Source organism: Mustela lutreola, chromosome X, assembly GCF_030435805.1.
Source record: "Mustela lutreola isolate mMusLut2 chromosome X, mMusLut2.pri, whole genome shotgun sequence".
Taxonomy (NCBI): Eukaryota; Metazoa; Chordata; class Mammalia; order Carnivora; family Mustelidae; genus Mustela; species Mustela lutreola.
In genome coordinates this window covers 77,689,872-77,715,807 of record NC_081308.1, presented here as the reverse complement: position 1 = coordinate 77,715,807, position 25,936 = coordinate 77,689,872, and the positions used below count along the sequence as shown (strand labels likewise).

Below are 25,936 nucleotides of genomic sequence, written 5' to 3'. Positions count from 1 at the left end.
TTGAGAGGGTAGATTTAATGTTAAGTGTCCTTACCACAATAAAAAGATAAAAACTAGAATATTTTTAAAAAGTTAAAATTACTTATTCAAATATATTCATGAACTGTCTGGAGTCCTGAAATCCCATTCAACTGGACATTGATACTCTATCATAGTTTTTAGATTTTAACATCATGAGTAGATACTCCACAGTCATGTTGAGTCTTGTATTTTTCTTTTTCTTTTTAAGATTTATTAGTTTTAGAGAGAAAGTGAGTTCTAGCAAGGGGAAAGGAAGTAGAGAAGGAGAGAAGCAGACTCCCTGCTGTGTGGGGAGCCCAGTGTGGGGCTCAATCTCACAATCTTCAGATCGTGACCTCCACTGAAATCAAGAGTTTGACACTCAATTGATTGAGCCATACAGACAGCCCAAGTTCTGTATTTTCTGTTTTTCTCACATTTTTCCTTAAGTTGTTATACTTATTAATATGCTCTTTTCAGTACCATTCATTACTTTATCCTTCCTGTGATACGAAACTATTTAAGATCTGAGAAAAGCAAATAGAACATGTTCCTAAAATTATTCACAGACACACAAAAAATTATTAGGGATTAATAAGTCCTGACGTCTAAGATAAAATCCAGACAGTCCTTACCCTGTCAATTCAAACCCTACATCATCAATGTCTGACCTTTATTTCCTGCAAAGTTTTGTACTATTCTTCAATGTATATCATTCACTTCAACTAAAGTGAAATATATCTTTTGAGCACACCTTCAACTCCTGTGCTTCAGTGCCTTTTTGAAGAAACTCTGTGTTGTTCCTCCTACCTAGAATTCATTCTTCCCCATATCTGTATCAAAATGTTGTCCATTCATCAAGATTCATCTCAAATCATCTCTCCTCCATGAAGTAGTCTAAAGTTGCTCTGATCAGAATTACTTTATGTCTTTTAATGCCTATAGGGCTTAATCACCAAGTAACTTAAAACTTCTCGCAATATACTCCTTTTTTATGCCCAAGAAATTTTAAATGAAATACTTTATCTACCCAACAATATTATAAGCGTTTAGTGGGAATCCACAAATATTGTTTATCTTTTAATTCTTTTTTTTTTAATTTCTTTTCAGCGTAACAGCATTCATTGTTTTTTGCACCACACCCAGTGCTCCATGCAATACCTGCCCTCCATAATACCCACCACCTGGTTCTCACAACCTCCCACCCCCTGCCCCTTCAAAACCCTCAGGTTGTTTTTCAGTGTCCACAGTCTCTCATGGTTCATCTCCCCTTCTAATCTTTTAATTCTTAAAGAACCTAAGAAAACCTAATACGTACAGTAGGGGTTTAATAAATGTTGAATGAAGGAAACAATAAATGAATAAAAACGAACACCTTAGTGAAGAAACTGGTTGGTTGAATGTTACAACAGACTTCAGGCTAAGTTATGGAGTTGTGTTGCCTAAATTTTCATGTGACTGTTACATATGCAGTTGTTTATTAGTGTTATTACAACTACTGTAATTGTTAGCCAGAAAAGGACACTTAAATGCCATTGTTCTTGGAAGAGTCTAGTTTTTCAGGGAAAAGATGGACAAAAGATTTAACATATAGTACCTATTGATTAAGCTACTAGTGGGATGAATAAAAACAATCATTTATGTTAAGCACTCACTAAAAAATATTTCCAAATTGTTTAGTATAGCTATTGAAAAAGTAACAGAAATAGGGTATAAGTAAGCCATGAGGTCTATATTCTGAATGGGAACATTTGAGAGCATGGAAGGGATAAGTTACTCTGATTAAGAGTAACAGGCTAAGGCAGGTTAACAGTAGTAACAAAGTATTCACTTCTGATAGTTTTTTTTTCCAGTGATCTAGTTTTTAAATTAAGTGTTTATTTAAATTCAGTTATATAACATTGTGTGATATTAGTTTCAGGTGCACATTATAGTGTTTCAACAATTATATACATCACCGGGTGCTCACCACAAGTGCAGTTTTTAAAAAATTTTATTTATTTATCAGAGAGAGAGAGGGGGAGAGAGCGAGCACAGGCAGACAGAATGGCAGGCAGAGGCAGAGGGAGAAGCAGGCTCCCTGCTGAGCAAGGAGCCCGATGTGGGACTCCATCCCAGGACGCGGGGATCATGACCTGAGCCGAAGGCAGCTGCTTAACCAACTGAGCCACCCAGGCATCCCTACAAGTGCATTTTTATCCCCATAACCTATTTCACCCGTCCATCAACACAACTTCCCTCTGGTAACAATCAGTTTGTTCTCTATAGTTAAGAGTCTGTTTCTTGGTTTCCCTTTCTCTCTCTTTTTACCTTTGATTGTTAGTTTTCTTTTTTAAATTCCAAACACAGGTAAAATCAGATGGTATATGTATTTCTTTGACTGAGTCATTTTGCTTAGAATTATACTCTCTAGCTCCATCCATGTTGTTGCAAATGTCAAGATTTCATTCTTTTTTATGGATGAATAATATTCATATATATATATATATATGAATATATGAATATATATTCATATATATATATAACATCTTTATCCATTCTTCAACTGATGAACACATGGGCTGATTTCATATTTGATCATTATAAATAATTCTACTATAGATATAGGAGTGCAGTATCCCTTTGAATTAATGTTTTGTGGTTTTTTGGCAAATTCCAAGTATTACGATTACTGCATCAAAGGTACTTCTAAATTTAACTGTGTAAGGATCCTCCATACTGTTCTCCACAGTGACTGCACAAGTTTGCATTCCCACCAACAGTGCAGGAAGGTTCCTTTTTTTCCACATCCTTGCCATCCTTGTTTGTTTTGTGTGTGTGTGTGTGTGTGTGTGTGTTGTCATTCTGACAAGTGTGAGGTCACAGGTGTGAATATCTCATTGTAGTGTTGATCTGCATTTCCCTCACAATGAGTGATAGGTTTTGTTTTTCTTTTTTGTATCTCCTTTAGTTGAAATGTTAACTTGTTTCTCTTTTTATTTTTTCTTATTTTAAAAAATTTTTTTTCTTCCTTCTTGAGATAGGCTTGTATTGCTATAAATATCCCTCTTGGAACCATTTTTGCTGCATCCTAATAGCTTTGGACTGCTTTGTTTTCATTTTCATTTATTTCCATGTACTTTTTTATTTCTTCTTTGATTCTTTAGTTGACCCATTCATTGTTTAGTAGCATGTTATTTAATGTCCATGTATTTGTGTTCTTTCCATTTTTTTTTCTTTTGGTTGATTTCTAGTAATAGTGTGGTCAAGAAAAATGCATGGTATGGCTTCAATATTTTTTAATTTATTGAGTGACCTAATTTTTGTGGGTGGATTTGCTTTATGGCCTAATATGTGATCTATTCTGGAGGAATTCCATGTGCACTTGGAAAGAATGTATATTCTGCTGTTTTAGGATGGAATGTTCTGAATATATCTGTTAAATCTATCTATGCCTGTGTGTCATTAAAAGACATTGTTTCCTTTTATATTTCCAACTTAGATGATCTGTCCTTTGATGTAAGTGGGGGTGTTAAAGTCCCCTAGTATGCTTGTATTAGTTCCTTATGCTTGTTAATAAATGTTTTATATATTTAGGTGTTCTCATATTGGGTATATAAACATTTACAATTGCTGTTATCTTCTTTTTGGATTTTAACTTTTATTATGATAGAGTGCCCTTCTTTATGTCTTGTTACATTCTTTATCTTACCTTTTATTTTTTCCAATATAGATATTACTATCCTGGCTTTTTTTGATATCCACCTTCATGATAAATATCTCTCCATCCTCTCACTTTTTTTTTTTTTTAAGATTTTATTTACTTTTCCTTTCCAGAGGGGGAGATGAACCATGAGAGACTGTGGACTCTGAGAAACAAACTAAGGGTTTTTAGAGGGGGGGGGGGATGGGTGAGCCTGGTGGTGGGTATTAAAGAGGGCACATATTGCATAGAGCACTGGATGTTGTACATAAACAATGAATCTTGGTCAAAAACTAAAGATGTATTTTATGGTGAATAACATAACACAATAAAAGTAAATAAAATTAAAAAAAGATTTTATTTACTTATTTGACAGAGATAGAGGGAGAAAGAACATACACAGAGGGAGTGGAAGAGGGAGAAGCAGGCTCTGTGCTAAACAGGGAGCCCAATGTGAGGCTTGATCCCAGAACACTGGGATCATGATCTAAACCACAGGCAGATGCCCAATTGACTGAGCTATCCAGGTGAGCCCTGAGTGTTAATATCTTATATTAGTATGGTACATTTGTTACGATTAACTAACCAACATCTTCTATTAACTAAAATCCATTCTTTATTCAGATTTCCTCAGTTTTTAACTTAAGGTCTTTTCTGCTCCGCATCATCACGTCTTCTTAGGATCTTGCTTGTGATGGTTTCTCAGACTTTCCTTTACTTATTTATTTATTTATTTTACAAAGAAAGAGCAATGGGAGGAGGGGCACAGGGGGAGAGAAATCCTGAAGCAGACTCCCTGTTGAGTATTGAGTCCTATGTGAAGCTTGATCCCAGGATCCTGAGATCTTGACCTGACCTAAAACCAAGAGTGGGTCACTCAACTGACTGAGTCACCCAGGGGCCCTTCAGACTTTCCTTTTGTTATGACATTAATTGTTTGAAGATTACAAACCAGGTACTTTTAAAATATTCCTCTATTTGGATTTGTCTGGTGGTTTTTCTCATTATTAGATTGAGGAGGTTGTAGGTTTTGTTTGAGAAAAGGACAGAAGTGAAATTCCGAAACCATTACATGATACCAAGCGTATATACTGTCAAAATGACTAAGTACTTCTGATGTTAAACTTGATTACCTGGCTGAGGTCATATTTGTTAGGTTTATCTACTGTAAATTTACTCTCCCCCACCCCAACAGTTCTATACTGCATCACTTTTAAGAAAGAAGTTTATGTGCAGCCCACATTTAAAGTACAGTAGTCACCTCCATCTCCTCGAGGGCAGATTATATAATAACACATTTGCTTTTGTTCTGTTTATTCAATCACATATTCATATCAATATGGACATGAATATTTATTTTTTTACTTCGGTTTATAATCAAACAATATTTTATTTTGTTTTTAAAATTGTTCCAGCTTTGGCCAATGAGAGCTTTTCAGTTGGCTCTTGTGTCCCTTTGACATGACATAACCCCCATCATTATTTTTTGAGGACTTTCTTACTTTATGGCACTGCAAAGTGTTCCAGGTTCATCTCGTAGAATATTATATTTCCACCAGAGTTTTTTTTCTTTTTATTAGAAACTACTGTTCCTTACTACTCCACCTTGATTCCAGTTTTTCATCTTCAAATGTAAGAGCTTTACATACAACACTGCAAGTTATTTTTACTTACAAAGTCATAGGAAAGACATCAATGAGATTACTATTAAGATGTCCTACAAAAGTTAGAAAGAAGACATACAAATTAAAAAAAGAATAACATATAAACTAAAGTACTAAGTGAACATTTAGGTAATGTGTAATAGGTTGATATTAATATGATGTTCTTGAAGTCACATGTTAAATAGTACCACACATTTTGTCTTTTATTTCTATTTCTAAATGCAGAAGGGAAATAGCTGCCTTTCAAATATTAGAAATAACAACTGTTTTCAATCACTTACTTTAGTTTATAGTTTATTTTTTAAATTTGTATTATATGTTGGCTAACTGAACATTAAAAAAAAGGAATAACAACTATAGAGATGCTTAATCATAATATTTAAAGGAACATGGAGCTAACATATTGCTGGATCCCTAAATGGAAATAAGTTCCAAATTTTTCAAATGTTAAACATATTTTAATTTATTTTAAGTTAAATACACATGCAATACTACACCAGTAGAAATGAAACACAAGGACCATGGTACTTCATTCTCAGGAATGAGGCTGGCAGTAAAGCAATCAAATATTTTCTATAATTTTGTACAACACACTTTAAACCATGGACAAAAGGTTTTAATCTTAAACTTTCTATAAACTACAAATTGTAGTGTGTTCCTTATTTCCTTTGAAATAATGATTTCTACTGAATAATGCAGTGTAAAATATTTTTGCTAACTGAAAGATGTAACATTGAGAAAGATAAATATCATGAGATTTCATTTATAAGTGGAATCTAAAAGCAAATGAATAAATAAAGATCAATATATGTCATATGAGAAGCATGACCATAACACACCTGTTAAAATATTTGTTCTTGTTTTTCTAATGCTGAGGTTGAAATAAAGAAAAGAAAGAACCCTGAACAAGGTAGTTGTGATGAAGCTAAGATGTAGAGTTATATAACTAAGACAAAAAGATGATAATGACTGGTACACTGGTATGAACATAGTTACAGTGTGGGATCATAATACAGTGCTATTCCTAAATGAAGTACATACTTGTAATTCAGTGATATAGGAATGTATTTGGGCTTTTAAAATATTTAAACCAACATAGTAATATAACTAATTATTTTTTTCTTCTTCCAAATTTTTACTTATATTTCAGTTAGCTAACATACAAAGTATACTAGCTTCAGGTGTAGAATTTAGTGATTCATCACTTATGTACAACTTTAATACTTTGGATTTATTATCTGTGTTAGGAATAATTGTAGGCCATTCAGTTGTGTTTTAAGTTAATAGTTTAGTCTATTCTCTATTAAATTTCTGCAATATTTGTAGAAAGTAGGATGACTTAGATACCTTTACTTTGCCAAGAGTCTCAGAGCCCATCTTGTAGTAGTGTGATAATTCTCCACACTGACTGCCTTGTTACTTAGTTTACCACAAGAGAGAATGCCAGGCTGTTGCCAACTTCCCAGGATCCTTTCCTCTTGTTCCCCAGTCTTGCTCAAGAGAGGCATTAGAGAAGCAAGATATAGAAAGTTCCCTCTCAAACTCTCCTTAATCAAGACATAATTCAGAATGGGTAATGATAGATTAATAAACCATCATATTGTAATTAATTTACAACTTCTCTTTTGCTTAAACTGTCATTGGCACATATATAAAACCATTTCTATTTATTTTAAGAAAATATTAACTTTCCACTCTAATCATAGAATATTTAACAGAACATATCTTCAAAATATGAAAACTATCAGGAATAAAATAAAAGAGAAATTTTATATAAATATAAATATCTATATATAAATCTATATCTCTCTATATGTATTACTTGGTAACAATTTCTATTTGACATTTTATCTAGCATTTTTTAGCAACTAATTTATTGTGAATGTATTCTCATGCTGGCAAATAAATCCAGGAAACTTAAAAAAATTTTATCAGGAGGTCACAATGAAAAATTTAAATTTCTCTAAAACAGAATCAAATGCATTAATATTAATCTCTAAATTCAGCAGTTTTTTCAATTGTTATTCATGCTGAGGAAAGATCATTTGAAAATGTGCTGAATCTGAAAGCATGGATTATGTATCATTTTGAAAATACAATTAGTTCCATCAAATACAATCTGCTATCCCAGCAGTTATATAAGATTTTCTTGGATAATCACAAACTATTTAGGGAAATTAATATATACACAATTTCTTAAAAAATGTGTATCACATACAATCTAATATTACACTTAAAGTCATTTCACAAAGTCTTTCGCATGTTTACATTGCAAGAAGACTGAGTTGCTACAAAGGTGTCATTTTGCACAGTTGATTATTACCATTTGTTAAAATATTATGTTGCTTTTTCTACTGACATTATGTTTTGAATTGATGGCAGCAAGGAATTGTCAGGCAGATGTATTGGGGGAAAAAAAGAAACCCTATATCTAGAAGTAAATTTACCAGTTCTTCTCTTCTGTACTTATGCAGAGACACAGTATACCAAATAAATAAATAAATATTATTTCCAAATAAATAAGCATAGCTTCAGGTTGAACTGTTATATAATTTAAAGTATATCAAAATACTTCTTTTTCTATGGCTCTTTTACACTTTAAATATATTGCCAAGATCATCAGTTGTGTCTACATATATTGGGGAAAAAACATCTGATAATAGATAATAGAAAAGATAAAAATAGTAAAAATCTACTAGGTTGTTATATGGGACACGAAATACAGAATGTAATTTTCTTCCATTCAAACAGTACTAGTAGACACAAAAATAAAGACAAAGTAAAATATCTTATGAGCTATACTAAAGCTATACTTTACTATCACTTCTTATACCATTTTAATGTCCTGAAATAACTGACATGTTCTATTTCCTACTTTCAAACATTGCTGCTATAAGCACCATTTCATTATTTGCTTTATGCAAAATATTTTCATGATTGTAAACTATCTATGAAACCAATACAACTTGAAATAAATCTCAAATGTGAAAGGAAGCTGTTCTGTACTCTCACATAAAGATAATGTATCGATAGAGTGTAAATGTAAATACACAACGAGGTACCAGGGAACAGATAAGAATGTGCTGAGCAGTTAGTGCTTTTATTTTGTCAGAACTGGCCTAAATCACAAAAGTCAGGTTTGTATTTATGTAATTTATTACACTGGCACAGAGAATCACAAGTGAATATCCAAGTCACAGAGGATATTTACAAAAGGTTAGTAATCACAATAAAGATCTCATAACAAAACAGAAATCTTAACAGAATTGGAATGGAATCAGAAAAGTAAACTCACAACCATAAAACATGTTTCCATTAATTATCAAAACATGTAAAATTACTATTTTCCTTTATAGACTTAGAGGAGTAGGTTACTTATAAACCCTGATTGGCTGCATACAAATTCAGATAATTACAGCACTTTTATTTAAACAGTAAGTGAGAGTTGTAGAGAATAAGTTACCCTAGTTTATGGTTTTTAGTTATGCGAATGAAAACTCCTACCTCACTGTAGAATCTTCTGTATTATCATCAGCAATCATCTCCAAATCTTGTAAGTGTTTCTCACAGGCTTCTTTAAACAAATTCTCTTCTGAAACTGCTTTAGGAGTATCTTCATTTGCTCGAAGATGTTCTATCAGGTTTTGTGAGTGCCAATTCTGAAAGGATCTCTGATGGTCAGGGGCCAGTGCTGGCCCTGGTGTTAGTATGTTAGGGTGGAAAGAATTGTTCCTTTTTTTCAGTCTGTTTCTGTCCTGAGCATGGTTGTTCAATCTGCCCTGAACCGGGATCCCTCTATGCTCATATCCTTCCTGCTGAAGGCATTTTCCAGTGTTGGGTGACCCTTGCAAAGGATGACTAAACCACCTCCAGTGTAGCCTTAGAATCTGTTTCACATGAAACTCTTGCCAGGCACTGACATTTTTGCAGGAGGAAAGACAAAAGCCTTCTCTCAACAGAAAGGAAATGGAGCCTTTGTTATCTCCCATTTCTCTGCCTCTTCTGTAGAACTAACAAAAGCACAAGTGCTGAGAGCAGGGTTTTGTGTGTCTGTGTGTGTGTGTTTTGTTTTGTTTTGTTTTGCTTCCCTCCTTTCCCCCCAAGGCCTGTGGTACACTCTAGCTTTCCAGCTGAAGCAGAAAACTGCAGCTAACCATGTAGGTGGAAACTCACACAGGATGATGAGATCAGACCTTAAAGTAAATCAGTTTAGCATAAGAAAGCAGCTACCATAACACACTGCAGCTGCTAAATTTGCAGGCTCATAGCCCTCCCACTTGTACTTGCAAATATCTAACCCAGCTTCCTCCTTACCCTACATGCAGTATCTGTGGCTTAAACCCAGGCAAGTTGGCAAAAGTAGTATTTAAACTCACTTCCTTCTGGATTCCCTCTACTCACCCCACCCCCTGCCAGATTAGTCCACTTCTGAGAAAGTGTCACTTTGTCCTTAGAATAATTTGTACCAGGAGATTCATGATGATCTTTTTTCAGGTTCTTAACGAAAATTTTGATGGGGTTCATTAAGAGATAGCATTATATCATTCATCTCATGAAGGTTTGTAGTTATCTTTACAAAATATCTAGAAATGTGAATGGTTTTTATTAATATTTGCTTAAGAACCTGAACAGTTTCAGAAAAATAAGAAAGCATTGGTTATCCATGACTAAACACACACACACACACACACACCACTAGAGGATATATTAATAGTATTTTAAGTCTACACCTGAAGGAAGAGAGCAGTGTTTTTCTAAGCTGGTTAGGTTAGAAGAGATGCCTTCTTCCAGTGACAATAGCTTGAAAACAAATAGTCTATTCTGGCTCCATGCCTGTATAAACACCTCCTTATTATGCTCTTAACTTTCACAGGGAGTGTTAAAGGTCTATTTTCTTTGACCAGAAGTCCTTGTGAGAGGATGAAAAGGGGCATGTTTTGAATCAACTCCAAATTGCCACATATTTCAGTAATAACTATGCAAAAAGTACTTTAATATGTAAATCAGAATCACTAATTGCACAGAAGTGTTTCTGTAATAGTCATGTATCAGAAATGTTCTCACCGGGGCACCTGGGTGGCTCAGTGGGTTAAAGCCTCTGTCTTTGGCTCAGGTCATGATCCCAGGGTCCTGGGATTGAGCCCCACATCTGGCTCTGTGCTCAGCGGAGAGCCTGCTTCCCCGCCCCCTTTCTCTCTCTGGCTGCCTCTCTGCCTACTTGTGATCTCTGCCTGTCAAATAAATAAATAAATCTTAAAAAAGAAAAGAAAAAGAAATGTTCTCCCCAATGCAATTTTGAAATTCAGTTTGAATTTTATCCAGCTTCCATGTGATGTGTATAAGTCATATGGAGAAGATTATACCAGTGTATTCGTAGAAAGAATATCAGAATTGCAAGGTTTTGGTTTTAGTTCTGACCTTATGGTTAATGAGCTGTATAATCTTGAGTAAGTAACTTTACTTTTTTGCATCACAGTTTCTTCATAGTATGAAGGCTGAAGAGATATTTAAATATCTACGTGCAATGGATTTTAAATGTTTGGAATCAGAAATAAATATATTTTCCAAAGTTTTGGTAGGTATTTTACCTGCAGTTTTTAATAAATATAATTATAATGTTCCCTTTCTTCTCTTGTTTCTGTAGGTATAATAGTAAATTTGTGTCAGTTTGGTGGGGCTCTCAATGAGTTACCCAGATACTTGCTAAAATATTATTTTGGCTATTTCTGGTTCACTTTAACATTTAAATTAATAGACAAGTGAGGTAAATTGCCTTCTTTAATGTGTGTTTTATCCAATCAGTGGAAGGTGGATCAAATATATAAAGCAATTAATAAGGAACATAAAAGATCTCACTGATAATAAGACAATAAGAGTAGGGAAATTTAACACCTTACATCAATGAACTGATCATCTAAGCAGAAAATCAACAAGGAAACAATGGCTTTGAATGACACAATGGATCAGATGGACTTAACAGACTTATTCAGAATATTTCATCCTAAAGCAGCAGAATACACATTCTTTTCAAGTTCACATGGGACATTTTCCAGAATGGATCATGTACTAGGTCACAAAACAGGCCTCAACAAGTACAAAAAGCCTGAATTAACACCATGCATCTTTGTGGACCACAATGCCATGAAACTTGAAGTCAGCCAAAGGGGGGGAAAAAAATGGGGAAAACCACAAATACATGGCAGTTAAGCAACATGTTACTAAACAATGAATATGTCAATCAGGAAATCAAAGAATAAATTTAAAAATATACATGGAAACCAATGAAAATGAAAGCATGACAGTCCAAATCCTTTGGGATGCAGCCAAATTTGTACTAAGAAGGAAATATATAGCTATATAGGCCTATATCAAGAAAAGTCTCAAACAACCGAAACTTACACTGAAAAGAGCTATTAAAAAAAAAAAAAAAAGGAGCCTAAAGCTAGCAGATGGAAAGAAATACAGACTCCACTCCACAAAAAAAAAAGTTAAAAAGCCAATATCGTTGATGAACATGGATTCAAAGATTCTTGACAAAATACTAGCAAATCAAATCTAACAGTACATTAAAATAATCATTCACCAAGATCAAGTGGGATAAAATACTGGACTGCCAGTATGGTTCAATATTTAAAAATCAAGGTGATATACCACATCAATAAAAGAAAGTATAAGGACCAAATTATCCTTTCAATCATTAAATAAAAAGCTTTTCACAAAGTATAAAGTCCATTCATGATAAAAACCCTCAACTAAGTAGGGAATATAGCTCAACATAATTAAGGTCATATACGAAAAACACACAGCAAATATCATCCTCAATGGGGAAAAAAAATTGAGAACAAGGACAAACAAGATTGTCCACTGTCACCACTGTTATTTAACATAGTACTGGAAGTCCTAGTCTCAGCAAGTAGACAACAGAAAGAAAAAAAAAAAATTTCCAAATTGGTAAGGAAAAATTCAAGCTTTCACTATTTGCAGAAGACATGATAAAATGTAAAGAAAACCCAAAAGACTCCACCAAAAATTTGCTAGAACTGATACACAAATTCAGTAAAGTCATAGGATACAAAATCAACATACAGAAATCTGTTGCATTTCTATACACCAATAATGAAGCAAAAGAAAGAGAAATACAAGAAGTAATCTTATTTACAATTGCACCGAAAATAATAATATACCTAAGAATAAACCTAACCAAAGAGGGAAAAGATCTGTACTTTGAAGACTATGAAACTGATGAAAGAAATTGAAGGTAACACAAAAAGTGGAAAACATTCCATGCTCAAGAGTTGAAGGAACAAATATTGTTAAATGTCTATATTACCAAAACCAATTTTCACATTTATTGCAATCCTTGTCAAAAATACCACCACTATTTTTCACAACTAGAAAAAAATCCTAAAATTTTCATGGAACCACAAAATACACCTAATATCCAAAGAAATCTTGAAAAACAAGATCAAAGAGCTGGAGTGATCACAGTTCCAGACTTAGAGTTATATTACAAGGTTGGAGTGATCAAAATAATATGGTACTGGCACAGAAACAGACACATAGTTCAATGGAAGAGAATAAAAACTAGAAATGAACACAACTATGTAGTATATTATTATTTGACAAAGTATTTAAGAATACCCAATAGAAAACACACACACACAACAGGTGTTGGTAAGGATGTGGAGAAAGGGAAACCCTCTTGCACTGTTGGTGGGAATGTAAACTGGTGCAGCTACTATTGTAACAGTATGGAGTTTCCTTGAAATTTAAAAATGGAACTGCCCTATGATCTACTACCTTAGCCACCACTAAGTATTTACTCAAGGAATATAAAAATACTGATTGAAAGTGATCCATGCACCCTGATGTTCATAACATTTTCTACAATAGCTAAATTATGAAAACAGTCTGTGTCCATCAACTGATGACTGGATAAAGAACATATGGTATATATATACAACAGAATATCACTCAGCATAAAAATGAATGAAATATAATCTTGAATGAATGAAAATGAATGAAAAATAATCTTGCCATTCACAGTGATGTGGATGGAGCTAGAGAGTCTTTTTCTAAATGAAGTAAGTCAGTCACAGAAAGACAAATACCATATGATTTCACTCATATTCAGAATTTAAGAAACAAAACCTGTGAACATAGGGGAAAGAGAGAGGCAAGTCAGAAAACAATCTCCTCACTTAGAGAACAAACTGATGGTTATCAGATGGGAGTTAGGTGAGATGATGGGTTAAATATGTGTTGGTTATTAAAGGGGGCAGTTTTTGCGATGAGCACTGAGTGTTATATAAGTGATGAATTACTATATTCTACTCCAGAAACTAATATTGTACTGTAGATTAACTAACTGGTATTTAAATCTTGGAAAATTAAAAACCTGAAAAAATTATCTATGTTTTACACCACTGTATTCTCAACTGTGCTTAAAAGAGACAGAGTAAGCACACTGTAAATACTGGACAAAATTAATAAAATGATATAATAGAGGTGCAAATGACTTATGGTAGTACAAGAAGTAGTTCCAATTTATCCATCTAAATAGTCCATCTAAATAGTATCTTCTTGGATTTCAGGAGTCTACAACATTATTTTGCTAATATATTTTCTGAGCTTGTTGTGATTCAGATATAGCTATTTGTGTACTTTTTACAATAAGTTGAATAGTAACTAATACCTGTGAAAGTTTAGTCATTGATAACACAGTATTCTGTATGATTCTACTGAGAATGTGCTTTTGTAAAGTATGCAGATTATGACCATTTTCCTAGATCTTGGACACAGAATTGTAGAATGACTAAGAAAGTATACAGATCTTCTAGATAAGAGATGATAGGAGCCTGACTCAGAGTATAAGTACAGATAAACACACTGACCATTTCAAAGTCACAAAGACATATTTATATGCTGATAAGTACCTGCATACACACACACAGAGACACACACTGTTTTTAGGTATTCAGAAATTTAAGAAAGTAAAGAACTTTAATCTCTACTAAAGTAGAACTCATTTGTATGAACATACAAGTCAGATCTACAAAATCAGTATCTGTTTAGCATCATACTTTGGTTTTAAAAATTCAATTCAAATTCAGAATATACATATGTATTATGAGCTTTCCCATAGTCATTACACATAGAAAACATTTACATTAATATGTGCCACTTCATCTTGGTAACCTGTCTCTCAAAATAAATTATAATGTATATATGTTAATTATAATGATGTGGTTTAGATTTGACAGTTGAATTAAATATAAAAGTTAACTATAAATAGCTTTAGGAAATTACTGAGTTTAAATTTTGAGCATAAATACATTCATTATCTCTATACCTATTTGCATCCAGTGAATTGTAAGAAGTAAGCACATATATCAAGATTGAACAGATAATTTAATTCAGGAAATATATATTGACTACCTACTATGAACACAACATTGCAGATAATGGGAGATATTTATAGTCCATTTTGAAATCTGAATTTTAAGAAGATAGATTACAAAGGAAGTAAAATTGAAAATCAGGAGGCTGCTGCAATAGTATAGATAAGAGATGATAGGGGCCTGAATCAGAGTGATAAAAATGGGAAGTTGGTGAGAGTAACAAAAGAAATTATGAAGCAGCATCAGCAACATATGAGATTAATTACATATGGATGGTGATAAAAAAGCATGTCTGCCCTTGGTAACTTCGGGTCTGATGATGAAATAGGAAATAAAAATGTAAGTAAAAACAGCTTCTCAGGTGTAATGTGAGTACAGGTTGCGAAGTCATGAGTTTAGTTTGGGATAGGTTGAGATTGATATATCAGATATATATCTATATCTATCTATATCTATATCTATATCTATATATATATCTAGGCATAGATATATCTAGTAACTGTCTGGAGCTCAATACAGAGATCAAAGGTAAATATAAATATTTGGAATTTTCAACGTAAGTTGGTATGTGCCTTCCTTAATAACCATCCCCAATCTAGCCCACCCCAACTCACCTCCCTCCAACACCCTTTGGTTTGTTAATACTTACTGTGTAGCTACATTAAGCAGGACCAATTGATGTGTGTGTGTGTGTGTGTGTGTGTATGTGTAAATTCTTAATGAAGTTCTTATCAACTTTAGTAAAGACTTTTGTAGACATAATCATGCTTGTTCTTAAATCTTTAAGAAAAGACACAATCCCTCTAACAGCTATTATGGACTGAATATTTATGTCCCCCCAAAATCACATGTTAAAGCTATAACCCCCAGTATGATGGTAGTTGGAGGTTGGACCTTTGGGCAGTAATTAGGTTTCGATGAGGTCATGGGAGTGGATATCACATAAGTGTCCTTATGAAGAGGAAGAGACATCAGTGCACTCTTTCTCCACTATGTGAAGATGCAGTGAGAAAGAAGTTGTTTGCAGACAGAAGACTGTCTCTAGAACCAGACCATACTTGCAAGATAATCTTGGACTTCCCAGCCTCCTGAACTGTGATAAATAAATGTCCATTATTTAAGGTTCCTAGTCTGTGGTGATTTGCTATAGCAACACGTGCAGACAAGACAATAACTAAAATAGTCTTGAAAAATAACCACATTACCCAATACCCAATAGTAAAGCCTTCTCTATAGCTACAGTAAGCTAGATTGTGTTTTATTGGCCAAAAAAGTGACACATAGATAGACCACTGGAACAAAACAGAAAACACAGAATTAGACACACAAAACATGTCCAACTGATATTTGACAAAGTTGTAAAAGTAATTAAATAAGGAAAAGATAATTCTTTCAACAAATAGTGCCAGAGAACTAGACATCTATAGTAAGAAGAAATGAACCTCAACCTAAGCCTCAACCTATATACACAAAATAACTCAAAATGTATAATACACTTAAATATAAAATATGGGACTATAAAAGTTTTAGGGAAAAAATGGAAGATAGTCTTCAGTATCTAGTTCTAGACAAATTTTTAGACTTGACACCAAAAGCATGATCTATAAAAGAAAAATTTGATGAACTGGACTTAGTCAAAGTTATAAGTTTTACTCTGTGAAAATATTGCTTAAAAGGATGAAAAGAAAAGGTACAGAGAAAATATTTGAAACCCTATATCCTACAAAGGATTAGAACCTGTAATATATAAACAACAATATAAAAACAATCTAATTAAAAATAGATAAAAGACATGAACAGACATTTATCCAAAATGAACACAAATATGTTAAAAATAAATGGAAAATATATTCAGAATCATTACCCACTGGGAAAACTATAATTTAAATCACAATGAGATATGAGGATGCACTATCAAAATGGTTAAAGTAAGAAAAACTAACAATACTAAATTTTTGTGAGGATGTGGAGAAAGAAAATCAAATGTCTGATGGGAATGTAAGATGGTACAGCCATCCTGGAAAAGTTTGACAGTTTCTTTAAAAAAATAAATAAATGACCACCATATAACTTAAAAATTACAAAATTAAGTTTTTTTCCAGAGAAAATAAAACTTATTTCCACAAAAAACTATACACAAATATTAAGAGCATTTTTATTTGTGATGCCCAATAAGTGGTAACAGCCCAGACCTATTTCAGTGGGAAATAGCCTAACGTATGCATATCACTAAATGGAACATAGCAATAAAGATAATTAATCATTGGTATATAGAACAATGTGGGTGAATCTCTAGGAAATTGTGGTGAGGGGAAAAATGTCATTCCCCAACGTTTACTTGCTGCATGATTTTATTTATAAAACTTTACTGAAAAGACAAAATTATAGAAATGGAGAAAGGATTAATGGCTCCTAGGGATTAGGGACAAGAATGGGGTGGATTTAGCTTGAAAAAAGTATCACAAGGTTTCCATATAATTAGAAAACTTTTTTTTTTTTTTGCCTATATTTATGACAATGGAATAACCTACTATGGCTTGCAAGATGACACCATTGAAGAAAACTGGAGAAAGAATAGAGAGAAGATATGCATTATTTATGACAATAGCACAAAAATCTATAGTTTAATTAATAAAATTAAGGGGAAATATCACCATAATATAGAACAATTTATATATAACATTGTATTGTGGGGTTTATATATATAATATATGTAGCAATAAGACATATGACAACCACAAGAAAGGATGTGATTGGTAAATTGAAATATATAATTGCAAGCTTCCTACATTTTATGTGAATTGGCAATATTAACACCAACTAGTAGCAAAAATCTAAGGGATGTATAACATGCTTCATAAAGAAAGCACTAAAAATAATGTAAAAAATCAATAATTAAATATAAAAAATTAAAATCTTAATATAGTAAATTGAATTTCTGAAAAAAAAATCAAATTTATCCCCAAAAGGGAGATGTAACAGAAGTACCAAAAAGAAAAAGGATGGGGAAAAAAGTGATAAAATGGAAGGTCTAAATTCATTCATATCAAGAATTACTTTAGAGTGAATGTGCCAAACATTCCAATGAAAAATAACTCTATAAGTTTGGTGCTATTTTCATTATTTTTTTTTATAGATGAAGAAACTAAGGTGCAGAAAGGATAATCACTCCTAAGTCCACACAAGAAGTATATGGAAGAGCTAGGATTTAAACCCAGACAGAGCCCATGATCCTAATGTCAAAATTATATTAGTTAACATTTAAGTGGTTCTAACCCACCATAAGTTAACTCACTTCCTAATAAGAAAATGTATATGGGATAATAATTTAGCTAGTCCACTAAGTGTCAGGAAAAAGAGTTAAAGATACAATACTTACAAGAAACAATTAGAGGAAGACAAGAGATAGAATACAAATATATATTGAGTAGTATAGTAGACACTAGAAATAGAAAGGGAGATGGACTTCCTTTAAAAGGAGAAGTCAGGTGGTGCCTAAGTGGTTCAGTCAGTTAAGCATCTGACTCTTGTCACAAAATCACTTAAATATCAAGATAGGAATAACCCCACCAAAATGGACTTGGGTGTCTTTCAGGTAACTGACACTTTGCTCCACTAGTAACAATTAGTCAATATTTACAGAAACTAAGTCAAACAGCACGACTTTTTTTACCCCAATTATAATTTCATTTATCCGATTTTTCTGTATTTCTTATTTTTTTAAATAAATTTGACTCTTGTATGATTACTTAAATAGAATGGGAAAACATAAGAGGTAAAGTTAGATCCTTATTTTTACAACTCAAAAACTGCCTATCACAAATTTAAAAATGTAAATACACAAAAATGTTTTTACCAATATTGGTAAGAAATAAGAAAAAGAAAGGACATGAAAATAAAACTAGGAAATGAAAATAAAATCTGGGGAATATTGCATCCTACCTTTAGGATGACATTAGTAAACTGGAAAGATTATGTTTTTTAAGATTTTATTTATGTGACACAGAGAAAGAGACAGAACACAAATAGGCAAAGCAGCAGGCAGAGGGAAAGGTAGAGGGAGAGGGAGAAGAAGACTCCCCACTGAGGAGGGAGTCTGATGTGGGACTCAATCCCAGGATCCCAGGATCATGACCTGAGCTGAAGGCAAATGCTTAACTGACTGACCTACCCAGGTGCCCCAACCAGTAAGATTCTTAATGAATCATAAAGAAGCCTATAAAAACTAAACTTACATCGTTAATAATCTTGATTCTTTGTAAATATTTTTTTGATTTGTCTATACAAAATTAAATGTTTTATATGGTTTTTAAAGTTTCCAAAATGTACTTTACCTTGTTTTATTCTCTAAAGTTATATTCCTCTTCCCAATAACTTGAAATGTTTCTTAATAGAGAAATACAAGGAAACTTTATGGAGTTCAGGCATATAATGTCCAGCCAACTTTGGAAAATTATATTAGTTATATCCATACTGGGCATTATCAGGTACCTATTGGTTAAGGTCCTTTTTATTCATCTTCATGGAGTATAATATGATTCTTTTATCCTTTCAAAGTATTCTTGTTCACACACATCAAAGGAATTTTAGCATTTGTTTAGTTGTTCCTTTGGCCACAAAGTGTTTCACTACTCATCAATTTAAAATAATATATTTGTAAGGGCCTACTTAGCCAGAGCGACTCCATCTCGGTTAAATAGCCATTTTGTTATTTGTGCAGTAAACTTAAATTGACCCTGCTCGCCAGAAGAATTTACTTAAAATCAAGTCCAGGAAACCAGTAAAATGTAGTCAGCTAGTTCCTGGTAACAGAGCCCAGAATACAAGGCCGAGTCAGGCCAGATGGAGCATCTAATCAGTAAAAAGCACATATGCAACCTCCCTAACCACCAAAGAATGTAAATCCCGCCTTTTGGCCACCAAAGTTGGTCACCAGTTCTGACCAGCGTCATAGACTAGTTCAAATAGCTACTATAGAGTAAATTATAATTCAATTGGCCACCTGCGTGTGGCCTAGCATAACTAAGCCTTCCTGGAAAGTACTCTTTGTAACAGTGAGATGGTCTTGCCCAAACCATACTGACTCCATCTTGGGAAGGATGACCATCTCATTATTCCCACTGAATATGTAAGCTGACTAAGCCTTCCCGGAAAGTACTATTTGTAACAGTTCCTGGTAAGGGGTAATCTTGAGTAACAAGTCACCAGACCAGATGGAACTAGCCAATCAGCAAGAAACACACGAACCTGTGGACTGAGATAACAAGATGCAGGTTGCAGTTTTACCCAATAAAAGGTAGCCTGTAAGATTGGGAGGGGTCACTCTCTTCAGAGGTGGCCCTGACCGGTCATTCAATTCCTGATGCTTGGCATGAATAAAGCTTTTCTTGACCTTCACTTTATATAGGTCTCGTTCCTTTGATAATGGACCCCAACATATTTTTGTATATGAAAGGAGGGGACATTTAGTTATAACTTTATATTATTTTATGCTGTTTGAAAATTTTATAATGTGCATGTGTAACTTTGAAAAAATATACCTCATAACATATGCAGACTAGCTGAAAATCTCTTCAATTAATTTTAATCTGTGATAATGTACTTGCAAAGACACTTAGGATATTCTACATGGGATTATGTTGTAATAATATTGGATTAAAAATTGCTGCTGAGGGGCACCTGGGTGGCTCAGTGGGTTAAGCCGCTGCCTTCGGCTCAGGTCATGATCTCAGGGTCCTGGGGTCGAGTCCCGCATCGGGCTCTCTGCTCAGCAGGGAGCCTGCTTCCCCTCTCTCTCTCTGTCTGCCTCTCCGTCTACTTGTGATTTCTCTCTATCAAATAAATAAAATCTTTAAAAAAAAATTGCTGCTGAATAAGATCAAAGATTATAATGATAACATCATTTTTGTCAACTCTTAGTGCACCTTTGTGGTATAGATACATTTAATTGCCAGTAAGAGTGGACTAATTAGATATTAGAAATGTATTAAGAGCATAATAATGTCTAAGAAATATATGACTATAACTGAAAAGGATTATTCAGGATTTATCAAATTGAAGATGACACAAAGAAATGGGAAACTTCATGCTCATGGATTAGAAGAACAAATGTTAAAATATCTATATTACCCAGCTAGGGTGGAATTAAGATGGCAAGGTGATGTGGGAAACAAAGACAGAAGGAAATACAGATAAAACTAAATGTCCTTATAACCTGCAGCACATTGACTAATACTTGAGATAGGCTGATTATAACAGTCCTCCAGGATCCTAAATCTTCTTTAGCATATGGAAGTCTTTTTGGAACTTCCCTTTATCTTTATTTCCCCCAACCCCATGGTATATAGTCAGTTGCTCCTCACAATCCCCAGGCAGCTGGAAGCAGCAGGCAGCAGCAGAAGCAGCTCTTTCTGCCCACAGGTCTTGTCCCATGATTTAATAAAACCAACTTTTTTGCACCAAAGATGTCTCAAGAATTCTTTGTTAGCCATAAGCTCCAGACCCCAAAAAACTACAACAGAAGTTTTAGGGAGATGTAAGGTTTGGCCAGTAAACCCTAAGGCATAAAATGAAAAGATTACTCTAGACGCTTTAGTAGGAGAAATGAGAAGGCTTGGGAACCAGATGCCCTAGTGACCAAAGGCCCCCAGCCAAGCTCTGCCTCCACTTTTATTGTGAATGTTATCAATACATCAAGGGAATAAATAAAACAAAAAGGAGTGCAAAGTTTTAAAAATCAGGAAAGCGATATAGGGAGTATTGTGTGATTAGAACAAGCTGGGCTTGTGACGTGTGTGCAGTCAAGGAGTGTGTGGCATATGTGACCTCCAAAGATAAATGTTTCTCCTAAATCAAGAATTTACTCCCTGGATGAATGCACTGAGCCACCATGAGGATCTGGCTGTTTTCTGCCCAGAAACATTAAAGGGGTCCCAGTTTTCTGGACATTCCTTCTTTACTTTTCAATTAGTCTCATCCAGGGAGGCATGTGCTTATTGAATCTTATCTAGCCAGACACTATGGATTCCCATAGGGGGACCCTGAGCTTGCCTCATCCTTCCAACATAGCGAGATCAAAATACAACTATTTTGAATAACTAGGAATATGACTGAGAATTAACAAATAATCTGCACAGTTGGATAAGAGAACATGGCAGATGTGAGATTATGAGGAAACCTGGTGGCCATAAAGAGGAGGGAACACTTTTCATGGAGCAAAATCAAGAAGAGGGAGTGAGTGGAAGAGAGCAGAGCAGGTGGGGACTTCACAATAAGCCCCAGTAAGGATATCCCCTGGGTTGAACTGGGAGAGATAAATTCTAAATAACCCTTTTTCATTATAACCAAATATCTCTTAGAAAAGACATTATCTTTTTTTTTTTTTTGGGAGGAGGGGGTTCATTTGTTGGTTTGTTTCCTTCTCTCATTTTCCAGATCAGCATGTTACTCTCTCTCTCCCTCTCTCTCTCTCTCCTTTCTTCTTACCTTACTCTTTTTTTCCTTCTTTCTTATTCTTTATAGTCAGACTTATAATTTTGTTTCTCTGTTTGCATTTTGTTACTTTTCATTTTCTTTTGTCTCGGATCAGGTTTCTTCTTCCTCTTCTTCTTCTTCTCCTCCTCCTCCTCCTTCCTTTTATTTTCAGGCATATCTTGGTAAACAAATCAAAACACACCCAGTTAAACATCCAAACACTCCCCACTACAAGTAAGGAGGACTTCTCTAGAAGATGGGCAATTGGGAAAGAGTAGTCAAAATGCAACATCAGAATGTACACAGCATACACCAGGAAGAATTACTGAAGAAATTTTTATTGTTGTTGATGTTACCATCATTTTTGTTGTTGTTTTTCCTTTTATTTCCTTTCTGGACAAAAAGATGAGACAGAAAGAACAGAAGGAAGTACTGCCAGGGATTTAATAAATAAGGATATATGTAAGATGTCTGAACAAAAATTTAAAAAAAAGATTATGAAGTTACTAAGTGGGCTTGATACAAGCATAAAAAAATACTTCAGAATCCTTTACTGTAGAAATAAAATAACTAAAATCTAGATAAGCCAAAACTAAAAATGCTATTTCTGAGATGCAGTCCAAAATGGAGATCATAAAAATGAGGATGAATGAAGCAGAAGTGTGAATCAGTGACATAAAATGATGCAAAATAAGAAAACTGAAAAGAAAAGAGACAGAAAACTATTAGATTGTGAAGGGAGATTTAGAGAGCCTGGCAATCCATAAAAATATCTCCATTATAGGGGTCCCAGAAGATAAGGAGCAGGAGCAACGGGTAGAAGGTTTATTTGAACAGATTATACCTAAGAACTTTCCTAATCTGGGGAAGAAAACAGGGATTCAAGTCTAGGAGGCAGAGAGTAACTGCTTCAAAATCCATAAAAATAGGTCAATAACGACATAGTATCGTGAAGCTTGCAAGTTTCAAAGATAAATAGGAAATCTTGAAAGCAGCTCAGGACAAGAAGTCTTTACCCTACAAGGGTAAAAACATAAGGCTGGCAGCATACCAGTCCACAGAGACCTGGCAGGACAGAAAGGACTGACATGACATATTCAGTGTGCTAAATGGGGAAAAAAATATGCAGCCAAGTACTTGATCCAGCAAGGCTGTCATTTAGAATAGAAGGATAAGTGAGTTTCCAGGGCAACCAAAAACTAAAGGAATTCATGAACATTAATCCATCCCTGCAAGAAATAGTAAAGGGGACACTTTGAGCAAAGATACAGCCCCAAAATAACAAGGACCAGAAAGGAACAGAGATGTTCTACAGGAACAGTTACTAGAGGTAATAAAATGGCACTAAATTTATGTCTTTCAGTAATTACTCTGAATGTGAATGGACTAAGTGCTCCAGCCAAAAGACATAGAGTATCAGAATGGATTTTAAAAATTGCCATCCATATGTTGCTTACAAGAGATTCATTTCTGACATAACCTCCAGACTGAGAGTGGGGAGGTGTAGAACCATTTGTCATACTAATGGACATTAAAAAAAAAATAGATGGAGTAGCCACACTTAGACAAACTAGATTTTAAACTGAAGACTGTAATAAGAGATGAAGGACAATGTATCATAATAAAAAGGTCTATCCAACAAGAAGATGTAGCAATTGTAAATATAAATGCCCCTAACTTGAGAACAACCAAATATATAAAACAATAACAAAATTAAAGAAACGCATCAATAATAATACAATAATATTAGGGTACTTTAACACCCCACTCGCAGCAATGGACAGTATTTTTTTTTTTATTTTGTTTTGTTTTTTGTTTTTTGATTTTTTTTAACCATGGACAGATAATCTTAAGCAGATCAACAAGGAAACATCAGCAACAAGAAACCTTTCAGTAGGGAGATGGATAATTTTAGAATAATAAGAATCCTTAAGTCATATATATATAGTATATATATGATGTATACATATATACACCATATATTTATCCATTCATCTATCAATGACCACTTGGGTTGCTTCCATTTCTAAGCTATTGTAAATAATGCTGCAATAAACATAGAGGTACAAATATCTTTCAAATTAGTATTTTCATTTTTTTGAGGAGAATAAATGTCCAGTAGTGGAATTACTGGATCATATATTTTTTTTTGTAAAGATTTTATTTAATTATTTGACAGAGATATATACAGTGAAAGCGAGAACACAAGCAGGAGGAGTGGGAGATGGAGAAGCAGACTGCCACTGAGCAGAGAGCCTGATGTGGGGCTCAATCACAGGACCCTGGCATCAAGACCAGGCAGATGCTTAATGACTGAGCCACCCAGGCATCCCCTAAATCATATATTTCTATTTTTTAAGTTTTTGAGGAACCCCATATTGTTTTCTAAAGTAACTGCACCAATTTCCATTGTCATTAATAGGACAGGAATTTTCTTTTTTCTCCACATTTTCAACAGCACTTGATATTTCTTGTCTTTTTGATTATAATCATTCTTATATGCATAAGGTGAAATCTCATTGTTGTTTTGATTTGCATTTCCTTGACAGTTAGTGATGTTCAGCATCTTTTCAAGTGTATGTTTGCCATGTTTATGTCTTCTTTAGAAAAAAATGTCTATTTATATCCTCTGCCCAATTTAATCAGATTATTCTTACATTCAGTGTGAAGTTATATGACTTCTTCATATATTTTGGATATGAAATCCTTATTGGATAGATAATTTACAAGTATATTCTCCTATTCAATAAGTTGCCTTTTTGTTTTGTTGATGGTTTTCTTTGCTGTCCTAAAGTTTTCCATTTCGGCATAGTCCCAATAGTTTAATCTTGGTTTTGTTTCCCTTGCCTGAGAAGACATGTAGAACAACATTGTTAAGATCAATGTCAAAGAAATTACTGCCTTGTTTTCTTTGAGGCATTTTATAGTTTCAAGTCTCACATTCAGGTCTTTAATCTATTTTGAGTTTATTTTTGTGTATGGTATAAGAAATTTCTCCAGTCTCATTCTTTTGCATGTAGCTGTCCAGTTTTTCTATCATCATTTTTTGAAGAGACTGTCTTTTCCCCATTGTATGTATTTACCTCCTTTATGACACATTAATCTTTAAAAGGTTTTATTTATTTATTTATTTATTTATTTATTTACTTGAGAGAGAGAGAGAAAGAATGAGAGAGCTAGACAGCATAAGCAGAGGGAGGGACAGAAGGAGAAACAAGCTCTCTGATGAGGAGGGAGTCTGACACTGGGCTCAATCCCTGGACCCTGAGATCATGACCAGAACTGAAGGCAGACACCTGACTGAACCATCCAGGCACCCATACCATGCATTAATTGACCATATAAGTGTGTGTTTATTTCTAGTCTCTCTACCTAGTTTCTTAATTTATGTCTATTATTGTGTCAGTACCACAATGTTTTGATGACTACAGCTTTGTAGTATATTTTGAAATCTGGGATTATGATATCTTTAGTATTGTTCTTCTTTCTCAAGATTGCTTTGCCTATTCAGGGTCTTTTGTGGTTCCATGCAAATTTTAGGATTTTTCATTCTGGTGTTGTGAATACTGCTGATGGTATGTTGATAGTGTGCTGAATCTGTAGATTGTTTTGAATAGTATGGACATTTTGATAATATTAATTCTTCCAAACCATGGGAATGGGACATGTTTCCATTTATTTGTGTGATCTTCAATTTCTTTTATTAATGTTTTATA

At 33.9% G+C, this 25,936-nt stretch overlaps 1 protein-coding gene across 2 annotated transcripts in view; it reads right to left on the bottom strand.

The window, feature by feature from the left end:
• The window catches only part of KLHL4 (kelch like family member 4), a 145,358-nt gene extending 135,914 nt beyond the window's left edge, over nucleotides 1-9,444 (bottom strand). For both annotated transcript variants that reach the window (XM_059157916.1, XM_059157917.1), the window contains exon 1: nucleotides 8,851-9,444. In XM_059157916.1, the coding sequence (XP_059013899.1) occupies nucleotides 8,851-9,335 (485 nt within the window). In that variant the 5' untranslated portion in view covers nucleotides 9,336-9,444. The remainder of the gene's footprint in view (nucleotides 1-8,850) is intronic.
• Between the last annotated feature and the right edge of the window lie 16,492 nt (nucleotides 9,445-25,936).